At 55.1% G+C, this 22,622-nt stretch overlaps 1 protein-coding gene across 1 annotated transcript in view; it reads left to right on the forward strand.

Annotated features, from left to right (window-relative positions):
* Window positions 1–22,622, forward strand: part of LOC120394565 (NACHT, LRR and PYD domains-containing protein 3-like) — a 142,355-nt gene that overhangs the window by 95,526 nt on the left and 24,207 nt on the right. Inside the window, exon 13 of the mRNA XM_039518784.1 lies at window positions 21,931–22,101. Within this exon, the coding sequence (XP_039374718.1) occupies window positions 21,931–22,101 (171 nt within the window). The remainder of the gene's footprint in view (window positions 1–21,930; window positions 22,102–22,622) is intronic.

The raw sequence follows: 22,622 nt of genomic DNA on the forward strand, positions 1-22,622 counted from the left end.
TGGATCCCTGGCAAACTTAACAAAACAACTTTTAGCTACATTATTTTTCTTTTAACTTTTCTTCAGGTTTTCTTTTAAACATGTCTTTCGGTTTTAAAACTTGTTTTTATTGTAATACTATGTAACCCCTCCTCCCTTTTCTCTCCCAGACGCTTGCTATCACCAATATGTCTGGCATTTTCTCTCCACTCCTTCCACGGATCAGATTATGGGTTCTTTTTCTTTTTTGGCTCCTGGTATCTCCACTCAAAGAGACTCTGCACTGTGTCCAATGCACAGGCTGGCTGTCCTTTGATAAAGCCATGATAATACTTCAATCTCTAAAGAAGCGTAAAGCCCAGTATACAGGGGACAATATAGTAAATGAAATAAGCTTCAGCAAATGAATGACACCAAAAATAACACTGTAACAGAAATATGAACTGTACTGGTCACAGGAAAATAGGATCTGGGGAAGGAAGGGGTTAAGATTATATAATAATCTGGTGACAACCTTTCCAGGTCACCCCGTGCAAAAGCCTCTCAAACTAGGCCCAGCCAGGGCTCCTTGTTTCTTCAGTTCTTAGCCCTGACTCCAGGCATGCTGAGCACGGGGTCCAAGAGCACTGTAGCCATTTTAGCTGCAGTCACTTTTAGTAGGGCTCCCTAGAGACTCACACTGGAGCTTCAGGAGCTGGAAAACCCCATACGAGGCTTATGAACACAGTGACCAATAGTTTCAAATTAATTTAAGGGAGGAGATTTGTGGTCATGATGGGGAGCAGCCAGGCCAAACCTGAGCAGTGCTCCGGGATCACACATACATGGAGATTTCTCTCTCACACACACACGCACAGAGTGGGAAGTAGAGGGGGATCTCTCTTGTTGCTGGCACTTAATGCCCGAGGACAGCAACAGGGAAGGTTCATTGCTCGGTGTGCTTCGCTCCAATAAACACACCAAGGTGGAGAAGCAGACAAAGTTTATTTGAGATCTCAAAGCGGTGCAAGGAGACAGAGGCGTCTCAAATCAAGCACACAGATACGAGCAGTTTTTCTCTCTTTATACATAACTTCAGCTAAGCATTCCTATTACCCCCACTCCTCCCCCTTTCTCCCCCCCTCCCCCTTACATTCCCATGTAGCAGGTACACTATGCAGCAGCAATTACATTAAGCAGGTTAAATCATACTTGGCAGCAAACAATTCATCTTGTTAGTGAATTTTTCTTGAACCGTTATCTTGTCTTACTTTCTTTGATTTGTTATCCTGCCCGCCCTTAGCCAGGTGCAAGCAGGCCTCATTATTAACTCCTGGTACCAGTGTTGCACTGATAACCAGCTGTTACACATTCCATTCTCAGTTGCTAGCTTGTGAGGTCGATTAGAGTTTAAACATGGAAGCACTTTGGGCAAGCACAGAATTAACTTTGGCTCATTCAGGCCTGGTACAGGAAAGCTTTATTGAAACTGTGGTTTTCCACCCTCCTGAGTTACCTAGGGCCGTGCCTAATGTCACCAACACTCTCACTGAGGACTGTGAGATTATTTAGGATGGAGGTTGAGAGTGAGTTTGCTTTGCTGTTGTCTGTGCTTTGGGGACATTTTTTCTGTGTGTGGTTCATTATTTTTTGATAGTTGTGGGTTTATTTCAGGATTTCTTTTGTCTTAGCTGGCTTTTGTGCACCCTCTGGACTGGGATGGCTAGTCGAGGGTCCAGGGGGACAATGACTGCAGTTTGTTTCAGAGTCTGAGGGTTTAACGTGTGGCTATGGGGTTTGGATTTTGCCTCCAGAGTTTGACTTGGTGGAGGAGCATGTTCTAGCTGTGGGGAAGGTCATTGTGTTTAAGAATGTGATGTATTGCCTCCCACATGAGCAAGGCTGTGTTTTTTTTGCTACACGTAGCCTCCTTGAGCAGGTGGTTGTGGAGGGGATTAGGGTGTTTTTGTCCCTGTTGTGACCCTCTCAACACCTGCTGTTACACTTGCTGTTTCTAATGTCCCTTCATTTTTAGGAAATGAGCAGCCGGCCAGAGGCCTGGCAAGTTATGGTAAGTCACTAGGCCTATTAGGAGGATTCCTTTGGGCTGTAAAGCCCAGAAGTTCAGCATGTCTTGTCCTTTCATCAGCAGCTTTATATGATATTAAGCTGCGCTTCCAAAGTATTTAAAGTGTCCCTGAAGTATAGGATTGGGGAGGGTGACAACATCATGTTTGTTGCCACTGAGGACGTGGCCTGTTTTTGTTGAGGGAGTCTGACACATTGAGTCAATCAGTGCCCAAAGAAGAGGCAGGCTGCCCCTGGTGCCCTGTGCCTCGCAATGTGGGTCATTCCAAGTGTAAAGCACAGGGTGGGGTGGCTGTGGCAGGGACTGAGTGCCACCAGGCCCCAGATATCTCTGGGAATGTTGGTTCTGGAGGAGAGGGGGTTAGTAGCCCCCTTACACCCAAGGGGAGATGATATTACTGGTTCTGTGGCTCCTGATTCAGTGGACTACCAGCCAGAGCCTGTCTGAGAAATGGAGGCTGGGCCTGTTGCTGTGGTTTCCACAGCTTTGGCTGTGGATTATGACTTGTTGGCAAAACTCCAGAATAAAAAACAGCCATTGAAGGCCCCAGTGGATTAGTTTGGTCAGTGCAGTTGGGGAGCACATGGCTGCGGATCCTGCTGAGGGTCATTCTTTGGTTGGAGGCATGGGGAATTCTTAGGTATTAGTTTTGTTCCCTCAGCCCTGGCACCCTTCCCCCCCACCCCCCGGTCTCTCTGAGGTTCCCCGCTCCTCGCCCCTTGATGTCAGTAATGACTCTGAGTATGAGAGTATGGGATGAAAAACTCATAGATTCTTTTGGACCTGAACTCCCTGAAGGGGGATACACCCCGCATGCTATGGCAGGTTTCTGGATGAGACTACAGGGAAACGTGGTCTAGATGTTGCAGATTGGTTTCCTGAACTTAATCTGGTTTTGTTGCCTGACTTTGCTCAGTATGCTATGAGATGTGTCTCTGTGTCTGAATTTGACATTCAGAGGCAGTATAGACTGAATAAAGTGATAACCAAAGCATGTCTGTCTTTGACCAATTGAAATATTGCGGATTAATGGATATAAGAACACTTGGTGGTTTTGTTTGCGGTTTGGTTGTTTTTTCCCCCTCTTTCTGTCTTTTTCTTATTTTTTCTGATGAGTACGGGTCTGGAGGATAATTTTGTATGTGGCTCTCTTAATGTCAGTGAGCACAGGGATTATAAAAATTTACACAGCCTCCTATAGTACTGATTGTCAGTTACTCTCTATAAACAGTTGTCTCTGAAGACTTGATTTTCCTCTCTCCTTAAAACAGTCAAAGGAGCATATCACCGCAGCTGGCAGTGGGGCCAGGAGTGCCGTTGGGGAGCACATGGCTGCGGATCCTGCTGAGGGTCATTCTTTGGTTGGAGGCATGGGGAATTCTTAGGTATTAGTTTTGTCCCCTCAGCCCTGGCACCCACCCATGGGGCTGCACTCCTGTCTCCGCAGCCGCCCAGCCTCTTCCCCCACGCGCTCCCCCGCCAGATCAATGCCGGGTTGGCTCCTGCCGCTAGCGCAGAGCCCTACAGCCGGCAGCAGAAGAGGTGCTAGCATAGACCTTCTCTGGTCTGGAAAATGCCCTGGGTTCAGGGAGGAACAACCTGTAGTTGTAGATCCGGCTTCAGCACCTCAGCCAGCGTCCCCACAGTCACAAAGGGCATCCCAACCACTTACCGAGGGAAGGACAATCCCCGTCCCAGGGACCGACAAACAGGTCACCCCGGCCAGAAGGATCAGCCCTATCTTCAGAATCCCCGTGCTGGACCCCACTGCGAGGAGGATCAATGCCCTTTTGCAAGGCAGCGACCTCACTAGATGGCTAAGTGACCTCATACAGACCATCCAGCTCAAAACTGACACAAGACAGGTCTGCCCTCCCCCAAATGTAACCTCGCACCACTCTGCCATCGGAGCAGCCAGCTTGCAGGCTGCCCGGTGAGACACAGCTGATGGAGGAACTGCCCACAGCCCCCAGACCACACAGCAGGACCTTGCCCTGGGAGATCCAGCACTGCCTCCAGGGCTGCCCAGCTAGTCCCCATCTGCAGAAGGTCCCGTGTTCCACCAAGGACTCCCAGCTAAAAACTGCCCGCAGGAGAACCAGCACCTCTCCCAGTTCTTCCAAGCAAGACTGTGTCCTCTGAGATCCAACATCAGCACTTCCAGAACCCCACCCTCCTGAAAGAGCCAGCGCTGCCCCAGAAACACTGAGAGAAGTCCCCCTCAACCACACTTAGCCTCAAGATCCGCCCAAGCACCTCTCTTAACTTTGGGAGGTAATGAGGCAGCAGGTTGTACCCGCAGCAGCTTCCCAGCCCAAGCCTGTGGAGGCAGGGCAGCTGGAGGAGCGGCAGCCATGGGCAAAAGCTGCCACACCATGGCAGAAAGCCTGGATGGAGGAGCTGGAGAAGACGGACTCCTTCGAGGACTTTGACGCCCTTATGGACAGACTGACTGTGGAACTGTCTGCAGAAATCGCATCAAGGAGAAGGGAACCCCAGGAGGGCATGCAGACTGCTTGCAGGTTTCCCGCACCAAACCGTGACACCACCACCAGAGAAGGCAGGAGAAGGAATGCCAGCCACTGCTATGACCCATTGGCTGCATCCCATATCCAAAAACTCTACAGGACGAACTGCCTGAAAGCCATGAGAGAGATCCTTGATGGGCTCTCATCCTACTGCGCTATCCCATCTGAGAGACTCTTTTCCTGCTTCAAGGATGTGTTCAATTGCGAGGCCCAAAACAATGTACCCGAGAACACTTATTCCCTACCACTTTTAAAAACTCCTCACATACATGAATCTGGAACAATGCATGTTATGTACCCTATGTATCTCATCAGCTTTATAAACAAGGCTTTTAATTTTTCATAACCCAAGCTTCACCCCAGATATACAGTGCCTTTCCTTCAAACCTGTGTAATGTGAACTTTAATAAAATTTAGTGTATTGCAGTAGTGGTAAAATGCCTTGGCTGAGATCAGGGCCTCACTGTGCTAGGACATGTTGTTATGGAAGGTGCCCCTTGGTGGTTCTGTTACAGGTGCCCAAGCTCACACGGCGCCAGTGGCAGAGCTAGGAATAGTCCCAGTCCAACAGTCTTTCCGCTACGATGCATGGTTGCTTTGTGATCCCTCAGTGCTCCTCTGCCTCTCATATATTTTGTTATAGCGGAAAGGGGATAGTGGTTGTACTTTGAAATGTTTACAATGAGCAGCTGCTAACAGGGCCAGTGAGAGAAATCTCTTCTATGCTTTAAATCCCAAAACCTTGACAGTTTTATGACATGGTTGTTACAGAGCTTTTAGCATGTGAGAGAAGACTGGTGTGTTTCTTTCCTCCACCCTCTACACAAATATTCCCTACAACATGTAGCCCCTGAACCAATATTTCCAGCTCCCAGTCTCCTTCCCATCCCATTAAGCCAGTGGTTCCCAAACTTTAACAACTTGTGAACCCTTTCACTAAAATGTCAAATCTCGCAAACTCCCTCCTAAAATGTTTGCAGGGATTTTCTCCCTTACCTGAGCATAAATTATAAAAGCAATGATCTAGTTTTATGACATGCTTATTACACACTATTTATTATTAATTATTATTTATCATTACAGTATTTTATTACATTATGAAAATGGCAACACTCTTCCAAGATCTCACTTTTGTAGCTTGTATCACTTTGATTAAGCCAGTTATAAGACAAGGCTCCTATGTTTCATCAGGGAGTATCAGATGTGAAGCAGCATGAAGGTATTTAAGAAGGCAACTCAAAGAGTTCCTCCTACACAAGCATTCAGGTCTTCAGCAGTCCAGGCAAACAACGCACAATACAACAAAGCTTAAACTTGTTCTTCATAATAACTTTAAAAACAACACTAGCAGCCTATTTAATTTTAAAAACAGCAAAACAAATCCCCAAGAGCCCCCTGTAACATTTTGTAAACCTCCAGGGTTTCACAAACCCCAGTTTGGGAACCACTGCATTAAGCCATTGGTTGGTACTGTAGAAGACATTAACATGTATGACGTTTCTCCTTGCTGTCTCCTGCCATATGCTGCTGCCTGTGCATATCACAGGCAGCAGCTTACTGAAGGGCTGCACACTTCCTTGGTTACACAGTCCAAACCGCACACAGAGCTGGGCCCTTCACTCCTACTGCCCAGCTCCAGTTGGGACTCCTGGCCCTGCTTCAGCTAAACTTCCCAGTCATGTCCCAGGTCCACCCAGTCCACCCTCCTCCAGGACACTCCCCTCACATCTTCTGGCCAGCCTCCCCTCTACCCCCACACAGGGGTGATGTGTATTTTAACAATTCTTTGTCTGGATTTCAGATGTTAAATTTGTTACCTTCTTTCCCACCCCCATTCCAGCCCCCAGGGAGGTTCAGAGAGGGGAGCTCAGATCCCCCAAGAGGAGCGGGGACCCCAGCTCCCAGAACATACAGTGGGCAGGGAGAGGGGCTCAGAGCCCTGCAAAGCGGTAGGGCTCCCATAGATCTCAGCATACACACAGAAGGGGAGAATACAGGGCTGACAAGGCCCCCCACCCCTAAACCTCCATCTTCTTCTGCTACTACTCACATTGTACCTTGATCTATCGATTATGAATATGAATTTCCAGTTATTACTTTGAGGGTAGACAAGTTCTTGTTCCAAGATCAGGCCCAGTATTATTAAAATTATTAGTTAGTTGGGAACCCTCATGTGCGCAGGTGCAACACTCACATTATAGGAACTCTTTTATATTTACAAATATATAATTTATTAATACATTTAGCAAAGTCGCACACACTCTAACTCAGTAAGGTAGATAGAGATAACACAGAAGCTACGTCTGAACATCCCTACTCACACCATCCTTGCAGAACAACCTGAAATGTTAGCCATTATCTTCCTCATAACGGTCATCTTCCTCATCTTCACCAGAGGCCATCATCCTAGCCCTTCCTAAGGGCTACAGTTCTCTCACTCTTCCACTGCCCAGAGGCTGGGATGCCACTTTTATAATATGTTACACTGACGTTAATATGTCTAATGCCTATTCAGTAGGGGTTTATCCCCTTTTCCTTATTTGTATTTCCACCTCCCGTTACCAATGTTCAGGTGTCCTTCTTCTACAGGTTAATATATTCATGATTTCACCCCATTATCGTATACGTCAGTTCATTGCCATGGCACTCTTGCAGTCGGATGTTCCATCCAAAACCTTTCAGAAGCTGGTGTTAGTTCATGTTCTGTGGTTGGCTAATCTCATTATGGACAAAATTCCCCCCTACACTCTACTTCTAGTTCCCCAAAATATATGAGTTACCTGAGTTTATTTGTGCCAGAGGTCGCAGGCCTCAAGCCCCATGCAAACTGCTGAAGCCAGTGTCTTACAGAATACGAGCCTGTAGATTCCTTGCATTACTGGTGAATATGATCAAGCAGAATATAAAGCAAAGCAGTGAATATAATAAAGGTAAGTTGGTGGCCAACTGGGCTACAACATTCTCCAACCCCTCCTACTTCTCCACTCCCCCTAATCCCTACCCCTCTCTCTTATCTGAGCTCACCAAAGTATCTCCCCCCAACCACTCATTCCCAGGTGTTCCCCTCCCCGTAATACCCCCATCCTTTGCTACAGACCCAAACTCCCCTACCCGTATTGCTACCTGCTCTTGCACCCTTAATCACTCCTCTCCCCGGTGAGCAGTCACATGTGTTATTTGTTTTCTTTTCAACAACAGTGTAAGCCCCTTCTGAATATTCTGCTGTGCTCAGGTGACATTTCCCCAAAAATAAACAATAAAACCTCAAGAGAGGCAGGTTTTCCCCAAATATTTAAAGTTCATTCTGAGATTTCTGCCTAGGGTGGGTTTCAAACTTAGAGAAGTGTTAAGCACCCCATTAATCTCAATGAGATGTTCTCCTCATGGAGATGAACACAGCCTGAAACAATGGCTCTGAAATTATGAACTGTGCCATTCATGTCAATAAGTCTCCATGCCTCCCAGTGCTAGACAATTTGTGATGTGGGTCAAGTGCAGTACTGGGTTTACAATGGCACCAGGCCTACACTGGGAAGTGGCCCATTATGCACCTGTCTAACCCATCCACACTACTGGGTTTGATCCCTCGTTCTGGAGAAGTCCAGCACCCAGGCCTTGCTCTATGAGCAGGTCCCACTTGCCGGCCAGAAGCTGGTCTCTGCCATGTGGGCTGGGCAGGGCTGGTGGCCACAGGGCCAGTGGATGTACCCAGTTAGGACAAGCTCATGGGTGTCATGTCGAAGGGGTCTGCTCCACTCCCCAGTGCAGCTCTGGCTCCGAACACTGCTGCCTGGGACATGTGGAGCCCCACCCACCCCCTGGACCAAAGCCAGCTGGGACCGGTGCAGAGGCAGAGAGTCTCAGCAGAGCAGCACTGGGTATAGGGGTCTGTTGGGGGGTCTCTGAGTGAGGAGGGTGCTCAGCAGGGTGTGTGTGATTCAGCTCAGGTCCGCCTCCAGGGGACAGGGTGCACGGACAGCGCAGGGCCAGGTGGGCCAGTGTACATCTGGTGGCTGCCGGTTTGTGCTGGGGGGAATGGGGCTTGGTGCTTGGTGCTTGCTCGGAGCATGCTTGTTCTACGCTGCCCACCCAGAGGGGCAGGGCTTCCCCTGATCCTGGCACACACAGGGAGAGAGTGGGACTCAGACACCCTTAGAAATGCAACCCCTCCAAAACCTGATTCACATGTGGGGGGTAGGATGGGGGCTCAGACACTCCAGATCCTGGCACACACAGAAGGGAAGAATGTGGGGCTGACAGGCACCTGTCCCCTTATTCTCCCTAAACACCCTGCCACTCACCCCATGTGTCCTTCCCCCTCACCTGAGTCTTCCAGGCCCCTCACCTCCTCTGCCACCCACCCCCATTTATCCCCTCCCCTCAGTGCATCCCGAAATTCCTCTCAACCTCATTCCCACATTTCTGCACCACTAAAATGTCCTCCCTGCCAGCAAGCATTAACATAATTATTTTTTTACAAAACTACTTTGATTACATTTCCCAGAAATAACACTCCCCAGACACACATTTTAATAATCTGCTCTCCTGCCTTTTCCAAATGTCTCCCCAAGTGGGAGGTCAAACTGACTTGGGGTTAGGATCAAAGGACAACTGATTATTCCTTTGAGCTATCCAGTTGCTGTAGAATAGCAAAGGCTAACAATCCTGTTAACTCTTCTGTCCACACATGATCAGGTTAATCCATTTCAAATGTCATTTGGAAGGGGATGCTTCTAATACTGTAATGTAGAGAAGCAAAATATGTTTCACATAAAGTTTTAATTTGATTTTCTCCAGAGGGCTGGTGGGTGCCACACTCTCTGTTGGAGGAACCTTCGAGCGCTGGGCACCCTGGCGCAATGATCTGAGCCCTGGTTTAATCGCTGTCCGTGTGTGTGTCCACACTACAATTAAAAACTCATGGCTGGCCTGTGTCAGCTGATTTGGGCTTGTGAGGGCTGCTTAATTTCAGTGTAGGTTTCCAGGCGTTGGCTGGAGCCTGAGCTCTAGGACTTTTGAGGTCAGAGGATCCCAGAGCCTAAGTTGGCAGCCAGAGCCTGGAAGTCTACATTGCAATTAAACAGCCTCATATCCTGATTCTTGGAGCCCAGATCAGCTAGCACAGGCCAATTGTAGGTGTCTAGTTGCAGCGTAGACGTACCCTCTGAGCACAAAAATGCTGCTGAAATCTGTCACCTTTAAGAAAAGCTGTTTTTTCCCTGACATAATATCTTGGGAACAACTTTGTCAAACATCTAAAAGTTTGGAACACTTACAGAATCCCAGACACTCATGAGGCTTACCAGCTTTCAAGGCAATCTGAGTAACCATGTGGATTTTAGAATGGTTAAAAGAGTTGAATTTAAAACAGAAACCTGGTCTAAACCTTGACTATAGCATCACCCTCCTATAAGAGACCAGAAAGACAAAGGATGGTGGAAGGAAATATAATTATTCCCATTTTCCAGATGGAAAATTGAGGCCCATAAAGATAGAGTGACTTGTCCAAAGTCACATAAGGGAGTGTATGGTAGAGCCAGGAGCTGAACCACGGATCTCTGAGTTCTAATCCAGGGCTTTAACTACAAGAGCCTCCTTTCTCCTGCAGAGAGCTGTGCTCATACTCTTGTGTTTTTTGGATTGGACATGGCCTCTCTTTTATATGGTTGTGCTTTTTTAAGTAGTGCTCTTTAACAATCGGCATTTCAAAATTAGGGCCAGTACTACTGATGAATTTTCTGGCCATGATACACATTCTGATTGGTTGAAATGTGTCAAAAAAAATCAAAAAGCTCTGACCAGAGCAGACTTAAAAAAACATCTGAAAGCTATAAAGAAGCAAAACAAAATCCACGTAGGGTTGCCTGGAGGTGGAGGGTGGCAGTCTCTCAAATATTTTTGAAATGTCAGGTGCCATTTCCAGTATATTTGAAGGGCTTCAAAGATTTCAAATGCAAAATTCTATGCAATAAGACTAATAAGAGCATTCATGATGTTCATCTGAAGTTCTGCACTGGAATAACTTTCTACTGTCTCAAGTTACATATTGTTAATATAGACATGCATCAAAACTACAAGACCCTAAATAGATATGATTATTTGCCAACAGATGCATACACAACTATATTCTCAAACCCAGCATCAACTTGAGTCAATGAGAGAATGTATGGAGGAGCATAAACAGTGCCAGGATTAAGTTTGCATTCAGATTTATAGATTTAATCAGAACTGAAAACCCTTTATTTTACATTTAACATTTTGTTAGAAAGAAAAATCAGATTATTCTTGCCTCTGAGTTCAGTAACAACAGACTCTCGCCTCACCTTCTCAGGTGTTCTCTCTCTCTCTCTCTTTCTCTCTCCCACTCTCTCTTTTACATTTAAATCTTGTGGGGTTCTTCTCTTCTGCTTCAACTTTGATGCCCTCTTCTGTTCACCCCTCCCCCAATCAGGCTTCATCCTCTCAGATTCCCACATACACCTTTGGATTTTTTCTTCCCCTCTTCAACCCAATCTTAGAATCTCTCCCCTCCCTCCATTGCAGGCTCCTCTTTTTCTGCCTCCAAAATACATTGGGGTCTCTACAAACCCTTACAGACTCTGGGTGCTCTTCTCCCTTGTACAAATTCAGGGGCTTTTTTCTCTCTCAAATATTGAGGTTTCTGTCCTGTGACACTCTACACTCTGAGGGAGCTCCCTGTAACCCCCATATTCATCATTCGTATGTAATTGTGATATTGCATATAAGGCAGGCCATGTAAGGTATCATGGGAAAGGTTATGATCTGCTGAAACCCACTGTTCCATCCAACTTTCTATATCACGAATGAATATAGTTATGAGAATTGTGTTGAATGGTTGTCACTAAAATATGCTGTGGGTTTGGGACGCGCCCAGATACTAGCTCCGGATGTCTTATGAACCGTAAAATCCAGTGGGGGTGAGAAAACTGCTTGCTCTAAATACTACCTAGTGTCTTACAGGTTTAAGATTCAGATTGTGCACTTATTTTGTTTACTTTGGTAACTAACTAACTTTTTGCCTATGTACTATTGGGTTATCCGGGAGAGGGGGCGGGCGGAAGCCCGCCCCATGCTAACGGATCCCCCCCCCAGCCTAGGGGGAGGATCCACAGGGCCACGGAAACCCACTAAGTGCGGGGGACAACTAATAAAAGAACAGGGGCAGGAGTGAGGTCAAAGGGTCAGAAGGAGGGAGCCTGATGGGGACACCGAGCAGAGAACCCCGGACAGCGCCCACTGCTCCTCGAAGGCGTCAAGGGAGCCAGCGGACGCCGCCCAGAGGAACTCCGCCCGGAGACGTGAGCGGACAAGGGACCGGAAACAAGCCCCACAGTCGCAGGAGTCTCCGTCGGCCAACCTCCGCTCCCTGGTCGCGTGGATGGCCTTTTTAGCCAGGGCGAGGAGGAGGTTGACCAGGAGGTCCCGCGACTTTGTGGGGCCACGGATAGGGAGTGCATGGATAAGGAGGTGAGGGGAAAAGTGCAGCCAGAAACGTAACAGAATGTCGGTGAGGAGCCGGTATAGGGGCTGCAACCTGGCGCACTCTAGGTAAACATGCGCCAGGGTCTCCCTCACGCCGCAGAAGGGGCAGGTGTCCGGGACAGGGGTGAACCGCGCCAAGTACACGCCCGTGCTCACGGCCCCGTGAAGGAGCCGCCAGCTGATATCCCCGGCGGGCCTCGGGACCAGGGTGGAGTACAGGCTCCTCACCCTCCACAGGTGGCAAGAGGTCCCGCCACTTGGTGTCGGGGCGGGACACGAGGGTGAGGAAGTGAACGGTATGGAGCACGAGCGCATAGAGTTGTGTCCTTGGCGCGGTTCGGAAACGGACGGGCTGCAGAGCGTGCAGCCCGCGGGCGGAGAAGGGGCGGGGGGGCCGGTCGGGTCCACGGGACTGGGGCCCGCGGAAGAGGTCCGGAGGGCTCGGGGTGGGGTGGGCGGGCGTGCCTCACGCAGGACCCGGTCGAGGTAAGCCCGAGCAGCGGGCGGCAAGCGGCCTTCACCTCCTGTAGCACGCCGGGAGTACAAGGTCTGGAGAGCCCCATCCGCCGAGCGGCGTCAGGGATCCAGCCAGTCTCCCGGTCGTAGTCCAGGAGGTCTCCGACCCTGGTGGCTTCTGCCAGGACCAACCTCTGGCGCACGCGGGACTCCGCCACCTGCACACGGAGCTGAGGGTTGTGTAGCAGGGGCTCCGCGAGGAGGTCTGCCCCCTCGGTGGCCGCCACGGACCTGGTCGCAGAGAACAGCTTCCAGGTCCGGAGGAGGTCCTGGTAGAAGACCGGCAGCCCGGAGAGGTCTCGGAAGGCCCTCGGGTCGAGATAAAGGAGCTGCCGGTCGTATCGGAGCCCTCGGAAGCGGCGCAGGAAGGCGTGCGCCAGGGCTCTCCATGCCGGACTACCCGCACCATAAAGGAGCCTCTGCAGTGCCTGGAGGCGGAAGACGTGGACCTGAGTGCGGAGGCACTTCAGGCCCTGCCCTCCCTCCTCCAGGGGCAGGTGGAGTACCCTGCAGGGACCCAGTGCAGTCCTGGCCAAAGAACTCCAGCACCACCCTCCGGAGATCGGTCAGGAACACCAGGGCCGGGACCAGGGTGTTGAGCCGGTACCAGAGCATGGACAGGACCAGTTGATTGAGCACCAGTGCCCTCCCTCGGAGGGAAAGGCACCGGAGGAGTCCTGTCCATTTCCGAGCCGCTCCGCCACCCTGCCCTGCAACCCTTGCCAGTTCTCCGGCGGAGAGGGATGCGTGGCAGAAAGGTAAACGCCGAGATAGAGCAGCGGACCCGCGCTCCACCGGATGGCCTGAAGCGCGGGTGGGAGGGAGCTCGCCTGCCACCCGTCCCCGACCACCAGGCCAGAGCTCTTGACCCAGTTGACCCGGGCGGAGGAGGCCGCCGCGTCCACGGCTTGGCCGGCCTCCACCGCGCCAAGTCGCCCGGGTCCTGGACCACGAGGAGCACATCGTCGGCGTATGCCGATAGGACCAGCGGCAGCTCCGGCTCCCGAAGCACCAACCCCGTCAACCTCCTGCGGAGGAGACAGAGGAAGGGCTCGATCGCCAGGGCGTACAGCTGGCCCGAGAGGGCACCCTGCCGCACTCCCGCCCAAAGCTGACCGGCTCGGTCAGGGTCCAGTTGAGCCTGACCAGACACTCTGCGGAAGCGTACAGCACCTGGAGAAAGCCCACAAACTGGGGTCCAAGCCTAACGCCTGCAGAGTGCCCAGGAGATACCCGTGGTCCACCCTGTCGAACGCCTTCTCCTGATCCAGGGACAGGAGGGCGAACGACAGACCATCCCTGCACCCAAGCTCCAAGAGATCCCGGACCAGATACAGGTTATCGAAGATGGTACGGCCCGGACGGTGTAGGTCTGGTCTGGGTGGATCACGTCCTCCAGCACGGACCCTAGCCGAATCGAAATGGCCTTCGCAACAATTTTATAGTCCGTGCTGAGGAGCGAGATGGGACGCCAATTCCGTAAATCGCGGAGGTCCCCCCTCTTCGGCAATAAGGCGAGCACGGCTCGCCTGCACGAGAGAGGGAGGACCCCGCCCCGCAAGGACTCGGCCCAGACGGTGACTAGGTCTGGGCCGAGGACGTCCCAGAACACGCGGTAGAACTCCACGGTCAGCCCGTCCATGCCCGGGGATTTATTGGTGGGCATGCGACGGAGGGCTTCCGAGAACTCGGCCAGAGTGAGAGGCAGCTCTAGCCGGTCCCGTCGCCGCCGCGCTGACCGTCGGGAGCCCGTCCCAGAGCACTTTGCAAGCGGCAGGATCGGTCGGATCCGGGAGAAAAGGCGCGTAGAAGGTCCGGGCCTCTGGCACATCTCCGCCGGATCCGTGAGGGGGAGCCTCCGCCAGGAGGCAGGTGACGTGCTTCTTGGCCCCCTCCGTTTCTCCAGGGCGAAGAAGCGGGAGCCGCGATCCATCTCCCGAAGGAGGCGGATGCGGATCGAACAAAGGCGCCCGGGCCCGATGGTCTTCGAGGATCCGGAGCTCCTCCCGCTTCTCCGGCACGCTCCGCAGGGATGGATCCTCGGGCTGGCGGCCAGACGCCTCTCCAGCTCTAAGACCTCCCGCTCCAACTGCCCTATCGCCGCATCCCTCCGTCGGCTGGCGCCCGGTGTAGTCACGGCAGAAGAGCCGGGCGCGCACCTTCCCACGCCCCACCACCGCCGCGCCGAGGAAAGGCGCGCCGCTGCCCTCGCCAGGCCAGCCAGAACTCCCGGAAGGACGCCACGAAGCCCCCATCCTCCAGCAAGCTGTTGTTGAAGTGCCAATAGGCCGGCCCCGGCCTCTCCGCGCAGAGAGAGGCCGTCACGGTGACGAGGTGGTGGTCCGAAAAAGGGGCCGGCCGGATGCCGGAGGACTGGGCCCGTGAGAGATGGAACCGGGACAGATAGATACGGTCCAACCGGGAGTGGCACGACCGATGGGCTCCCACCCGGACATAGGTGTACGTGGAGGCGTCGTCCGGGTGGTGGTCGCGCCAGACGTCCACCAGGGAGTGATGGGCGACGATCTCCCTGAGGACGTCCGCGGCGGCCGGGCTCTGCTCGGTCCCCGAGCGGTCCCGCTCCTCGAGGACGGTGTTAAAGTCCCCGCCCAGGACCAGGCACTCGCGAGGATCCAGGGAGCCGAGGAAGGCGGACGCCTGCCGATAGAACTGCAGCCGCTCCGGGGCAAATGCCGGGGCATAGATGTTGATGAGGTTGACCACAAGCCCCGCCATGCGGACCCGGAGGTGCAGCAGGCGGCCTGGCACAGCCTCGGCGACCCCCAGCACCTCTGGCCGTAGGTCGGGGGAGAACAGGGTAGCCACTCCAGCCTGATGGGTGGTGAGATGGCTGAAGTAGACCCCGTCCCCCCACTCCAGCCGCCAGTTAGCTTCGGCGGCCGGATCCGTGTGGGTCTCCTGCAGGAAAACCACGGAGTACCCCCCCTCCCGAAGGAAGGAGAGCACCTGGCTCCTGCGGAAACCCACCCTACAGCTCCGGGCGTTTAGTGTGGCAAAGGTGATGACTGCCATGAGGAGGGCTGGGGGGGATCCACGTCAGCAGGGGCGCTCACGACCCCTGTTGGGCCGCGCAGCAAACCGTGGCCCACCCCGAAGGCGAGCAGGGAGTCACGGAAGCCGCGTGCCCGGTGGTAAGCTGCGACATTCTGCTTCCCGGTCCCCTTGCCCTCCCCTATGAGGGCCCGCGTGGCCAGGAGGATCCGGTGGAAGTCCCCCCAGCGCTGGAGAGCAAGCACGACCTTGTTGCGGGAGCCCCGGACGTCCTCCAAGAACTCCCGCAACTCCTCTCGCAGCGTATCGGGGGGCGGGGTCGCTGGCCTCCGGGGGTCCACCGGTGGCACCTCTGGCGCAGCCCCGTGGCCCACCGGGACGGGCAAGCAAGGGGCGGGCCCTGGCTCAGTGGGGGGCGGCGGAGGGAAGAGTACAGCCCCGAGTGGGTCGGGACTGTGAAATGCAAAGGCCGCTCCCTGGGGGTCATCCTCTGGGAAAGGGAAGGAGACAGCCCCAGGGGCGGCAAGAACATCACGGGAGGTGGAGGGGACAGGGCTGGGGTCAGGAGCAGGGGTGGGGGGAGGGAGAGAGACGGGACCCTGGGCCGCAGGAGCTGAGCCATCAGTAAGTGGCTCCTCGCGGCCAGGTACGGGAGTTGGAGGGGTAGGGAGGGGGTCCCCAGTGACACCGGGCTCAGGCTCAACGGCAGGTAGAGCAGCCTCGGTGCAGAGAGATGCAGAACCCTCAGAGGGGCCCCCACCCGGGAAGGGACTCGATTGCTCCGCACCACCGAGGGACACCCCCGGTAGCCCATCTCCCTGCCACGAGGCACCGGCCGTTGCTACAGCAGGCTCAGCAGCCAGCAGCAGGGTGCCGTCTGCAGCCGGGCAGGCTGAGGAGTCCAGGGGACCCGCAGAGGCGGGAGCGGACGCAGCGGGAGGGTCGGTGGAGCACGGGGAAGGGGAAGCTGGGGTGAGGTCGGCTAAGTCGAGGCCCGTGGGCAGAGGGTCGTCCTCCCCCGGGGTGACCGGGGTCAGACCCAGGGCCTCGATCTCCGCGAAGATGGAGGGGAGCTCACCTCCCACCACCCCGGGGTCCTCCCCACTCGCACCCGAGGCGACGCTCACCTCGGGTATTGCGGGGGGCAAGGGAACAGGAGGGGCTTCATCGGAGGCCTCCGCAAGAAGGGACTGCGGAGGAGGGATGGTGGTACCTTCCGGTGCTGCCACGTCTGCCCTAGCCGTCATCGGCAGATGGGTCAACCCCTGGGGCACGGCGGAAGGCTCGGTGTCGGCGGCCCCCTTTCTGGTCTTACGGGGGGCTTCCGCCTCAGGTGGCACGGGCGGAGCTCGAGCCTTCCGCTTGCCCCGCTTACCCTCTACCTGGGTCCAGCCCTCCATGGCATCATCGTTGGGCCGGTCAACAGGGGTTGGGTCGGGGGGCAAGGATGCCAGTTCAGGGGCTCGGAGAGGCACTGGGGGGACAGCAGGAGAGAGGGACGAGTCCCCCCGGGGAGAGCCCTCTCCCACGCCCGGCAGTATCCCTGCCGCACCCTCCTCCACAGGCCCCGCCAGAGTGCAGGTAGCGGAGGCGGGGCTCTCCCGCTCATCAGGGCGCCCTGGAGGATGACCCCCTGAGGCCCGAGCGGGAGCAGTGATGGGCTGAGGAGGAGGAGGGGCGGCTCTGGGTACCGGGCAGCCGGGGGCGCCGGCGATGACAGGGCTAGTGCTGTGCCGGGGCTCGGGGGTCCCGAGAGCTCCTCCGAGCCGGGCCAAAGGGCAGTCCCTCCGGACGTGCCCCGTCGCCCGGCAGAGGTAGCACCGGGCCTCCCCCGTGGAGTAGTGCACCCGGTACTGGGCCCCCTGAAAGGGGACCAGGAAGGACCTCGGCGCCTCCGCCACGTGCGCGGCGGCAGCTGAAGCTGCACCTGCCGGCGGAACGAGAGGACGTGACGGAGGGCGGGGTCCTTGCAGCCCAAGGGGAGAGGGCTCACAATGGAAATGGGCTTCCCCAGGGTCGAGAGGGCGGGTAACAGGGCGGCATTGGGCAGGAGGGGAGGGACGGAGGTCAGGACGACACGGACCCCCAGGTCCTCCAGCGGCTCCAGGGGGACGAACACGCCCCCCACCGCCAGGCCCTGTTCCACCGCCTCCTGGGCGGCCTCCGAGGCAAGGAAGAAGACCACCTTGCCGTACATTTTGGAGGCCGCCACAATGGCCGTGGGCCCCACCACCCTCGCCAACGCCCGCACGTAGGTCTCCACGTGGGGCGAGGCGGGCACCAGGAGGCAACGGATGCCGTGCTTCCGGGTCAAGGTGGGGAAGGGGCCTCGGCCGCTGTAGATAGTAGCGGAGGCGGCGGTTGGGGAAGATGACGTAGCGGCGGGCGGGGGGGCCGCCGCCACCTGGGCGTACGCTCTGGGGGCCGAGGGAGGGGCACCCGCAGAGCTGGTGGAGGGAACAGCGGGGAGGGACGCCGCGGCCGGTGGCGGGGCCGCAGCAGCGGTGGCAGGCCCCGCCATGGAGGGCTTAGTCTTTCTAGCGGGGCCCTTCCCCTTCTTTTTGCCCTGGCCCTTTCCGCCGGCTGGGGGGGTTCCCCCAGAGGCAGAAGGGGCGAGGGACGTGGCAGCAGCAGAGGGCACCCCATCGGTCGCCGCTGCCGGCGCCTCAGCGGTAGCGGTGGCAGGAGGTCCGGCAGCGGCGGTTGAGGTCGAGACCGGGAGGCGTTTGGGGGGAGCAGGCGAGGCAGGGGGGACAGACGTCATCCCGGGAATCCCACCCGCCGCGCCTCCCGCCATGCTGAATGGGGAGGGAGGGCAAACACCGGAGAACGGGGGTGGTGGGAAGGGACAGGTCACCTACTCCTCCCTGCTCGGCTGTGGGCAGGGAGGATGGTGCCTACAATAGAGGGGGGGGCAGATACGGGGACTATCGAGGACTTGGGGGTCAGGTACCGCCACAGGAGAAAAATCCGGCTCCTCTAGCTGCACTAAGGGCGGGGGCGGGGGAAACGAGCAATGGGGGTGCAGTGCGGGAGGGCAACAAACAGGGGAGAGGCACAAGCGCACTGATGGGACTATGGGCGCACGAGGAGGGGCTAATCCGGGGGAGGGGCCGCGGAGGGAGGGGAGCAACCCGGCTGGGCGAGGGGCAGAGGGACCAAGGGGCTGGCTTCAGGGGTGGGGCAGGACAAACAAAGCTTCAAAGGGAGACGGGCGGGCAGGCAAACAAACTGAAGCTGGGCAGGGGTGGGGAAGGCTACAAGGGGCGAACGGGCAGGCAACAAGGGGCAAGGCTAGGGGCCTGTTGCAGAGGAAGGGGTCAGTCCAGGGAAGGGGGTGCGTGCACCCACAAGCACTTGTGCACAGTCAATGGCTAGCTGGCTGCCGCTGGAGGCCCAAACGGTGGCAATAGGGCTTGGCAGGCCAGGCGAGCAGCCGAGTCCCAGAGGCAGGAACTGAGGCAGATGGTAAGGGACTGCAGGGGTGGTGGAGGGGGCAGCGGTGGTGGTGGGGGTTGGGGGGGGGACACAGATGGACCAGGGGGCAGGCTCCACGCCACACCCCCGTGTCCCCACAAACACAGTCTAACCCCCCACCACTAGAGCACAGTCAAAAAGTTACTCAGTTTTTAAGGCCCCCTCCACAGTGGCCTTCAGATTTCTGTGCACTACCCAGCAGCCGGTGGTCTTCTCAGTCCTCCTCCAGGCTCCAGCAGCTCCCCGGGACGAACACAGCTCCAGCAGCAGCAGCAGCTCCTCCTTCTCCAGCAGCCCTGGTGGCTAGGCAGGAAGGACCCCCCACAGGTGGTAGCTGTAGTGGTGGTGGTGGTAGGGTCCTGGCTTCTCCCTCCAGAGATGGGGGAGTGGGGGCTGGCCAGCAAGGCCCCCCCCACCCCTCACTCACTCAGCAGCAGTTGCAGCAGCAGCAGTCCTGGGAAGAAGCACTCCAGCCAGCAGCAGCAGCCCAGGAAAGGAGAAGGGGCTCCAGCAAGCAAGGCAGCCAGAGAAGGGGGGGCACTCCAGCCAGCAGGGCAGCCCAAGCAGACAGAGCAGGTCCTGTAGAAGGGTGGACCCCGCTCCTGCCCTGAGGGGTTTAAAAGCGGCCTGGCATGGCTTGAGAGCAGCTGCTCTCAAGGCTGGGCTGATTAAGGAAGTGGCTGCAGCAGGGGCCACACCCCAAACTGAGCAACAGGGCCTTATAAGAAGGCCAGGGAAGCCAGAAGCACAGAGAGAGAAGGGCCTGGCTGCATGGAGCTAGAGACTGGATACTTGAGTGAAGCAAGGCTGGGGAGCTCTAGCCTGGAAAGCCCCAGGCTGTGGCCTAGCAGAGGACTGACAGGTACTGGGGGATGCAGAGGGCAGCCCAGGGGTAGGCCAAGGCAGTAGGTCCAAACCCTCCTTGCCAGTGATGAGTAGGCTGATACTGCAGTCTGCCCCAGGACGTGGGGCTAGACAATGACTGGCAGTAGCCATAAACTGAGGCAAGGTGGGGATAGAGGGTGGGGGTTCCCCAAGGAGGGGAGACCTTAAGAGAAAGGGGTTACTGCTGGGGGCAGCACCCCATGTGAAAGGGCACTGGGTCCAGGGAGGGACATGGGGGCTAGAGGACAGGCGGATCACTGGCCTGCAGAGGGCACTCCAGGGCTGGAATGAGCTAATTCCCCGGAGTCACCAGCAGGAGGTGCCGCAGGGGTGGGTCTGACCCGTCTACACCTATCACTTAAAATCTACCATTTGTAATCAATAAAGTTAGTTTAATGTTTATCCTTACCAGTGAGTTTGACTGAAGTGCTTGGTAAATCTGCTCAGGTTACAAAGGCTGGGGTATGTCCACTTTCCATTTAATTTCCAGTTAATAAACTTGCATTTCTCAAGAAAGGGTCTTGAGCAGTGCAAGATGGTATATTCCTAATGTACGACTCATGGAGCTGGGGAGATTTGGTTGAGGCCTTTCTCTGTGATTCATGCGTGGCTCTGGAAGCATTCACGGAATCTAGTTGGATATGGGGCTCCACATGTGGTTGTACTGAATGGTAACAGCACCAGAAGGGATTTGCTGCTTGCCACCAGTATGGCATTGTGAGAGACGACCCTGAATAGAAAGGGGACACAGTGGTCCCACAGTCACAGGTTGCATCTTGAGGGTCCCATCACACCTCCCCATTGGGCAGAGTAACCAATATTTTAAGGCAAATGAGGTGATGAAGGAGGCCGTGCAGGTGACAGCTCTGATGGAAGGGGTGTCTCGAGGTGTGTGCAAGATTTAGCAGTGGGGATGGGATCATGTTTGGGTGTGCAGGGGGCTCATTGTGAGGCCTCGAAGGAAGACAAAGGACAGCTATACTTGTGGGTGTTCCTTGAAGTGCATATGGTCATAGCCAGTCTGCTGCCATGGTTACCCATTCAGCTAGCTGGCAGCTCCATCAGGAGCCCAGACGCTACAGGTGGGTTACAGAAACCAGCAGAACTTCTGCTTTTATAATCCCTACAGAGACTCTGGAACAGGCCCTGCCACCAGGGTCACACAGTCGCCCTCCTTTCAGGGGCTCTTCCCTTCCCCACACCCTGGGTAACCCCCTGCCATAGGGATCTTTTTCTCTTTGTCTCCCCCACTTTGCTCCCTGGTCTCAGTGGAAGGTGGGTGTGATGCTGCCTGTGCTGGGCCTCCCAGCTGCCTCCTCTCACCATGCCTGATGGTCAGAGCTGGGGACAGAGACAGGAGACGTCTGCATCCTGTAGGGGAACAGCAGAGCCAGTGCTGGGGGCGCGGAGGGGCAGGATCTCCCAGCTCCTCCTGCTCTGAACCTGGCCCAGCTGCCTGGGGAGGTGGCTCCCCCTACAGCCTCCCTGTAGTGATGGCGCTGCTCTGATTGGGTTGCACCATTGCGGGGCTGATCAGTGGCAAGACTAACCTGATTGGGCAGGAGCTGAGTGGGCAGGACTTAAAGGGCAACTTTTTACTCTTTCTGAATTCTGGTTGTCCAATGGAAAGGGATTGGAGGCGGTGCTTAGAAAGGAGTCTTACCCCAAACCTTATTCCACATTGGTCAGTGGCAGAGGTTTGAGGTATCTGGGCTATTCTCACTGTTTCTTGGTGAAAGGCAAGGGGCAATGGGTGGAGTTGTCCAGTGGAAAAAAACAATAGGTGGAACTTCCTGTATAAGTGATGGGTCTTGAGACAGAGTCTGTCGCAGGATTTCTGGCTCATTCTCGATGCTGATTGTTCAGGCAGAGGGGCTAGTGGGTCGGGCCACCTGTCAAAGCAGCTGTGACAAGCCCCATTCATATCATGATCCTCCTTCTCTGCCTTTCTCTCTCCTGCAGCTTGCGGTACTGCGGTGTCACAGCCCCTGGCTGTGGGGATCTCGCCCCTGTTCTCAGAACCAGCCAGAGCCTGACAGAGCTGAAACTGCGTGGTAATAATCTGGGAGATGCTGGAGTGCGGCTGCTGTGTAAGGGGGTGAAACACCCGAACTGCAAACTGCAGAGACTGTAGTAAGTAACAGCCGGTAGAGATAGAGGCCACTATCTGGAAAACCACCCATCACAGGACCTGGATATTTCCGGGGATGTGTTACGATAACTGCATCTGTATACCACTGTGAGTCCAAGTCAAAATCCAACCCAGGGCAGAAATCTGAAGTAAAAGAAGCAGGCATATTGGTCCAATCTACCTCTGTTACAGGGGGATTTTAATTTAAGGGAAATAGAATCTGAGTGGGGCAGAATATGCAGAAGGTGCTGAAACTATTGTTTGAAAATAAAATACCTACACAAGCAACTGCTCATTAGGAGGGGAGGAAGACTGGAGGTGAAAGAGTAGGTGGTAAGAGGGGTTGAGGCTCAGGACATGGGGGTCTAGCAGGAATGGGAAGGAGACAGATGGGAGCTGAAGAGTGTGCAGTTGGCACGGGGGAAAATAGTTTGTGTGAGCCACAACCTGGGTTTTCTCAGCCCCTCTACAGCGATATGCCCTCCCCCATCCCTGCTGCCCTCATGTGAGCCATGTGACAGGA

Source organism: Mauremys reevesii, unplaced genomic scaffold (assembly GCF_016161935.1).
Source record: "Mauremys reevesii isolate NIE-2019 unplaced genomic scaffold, ASM1616193v1 Contig66, whole genome shotgun sequence".
Classification (NCBI taxonomy): domain Eukaryota; kingdom Metazoa; phylum Chordata; order Testudines; family Geoemydidae; genus Mauremys; species Mauremys reevesii.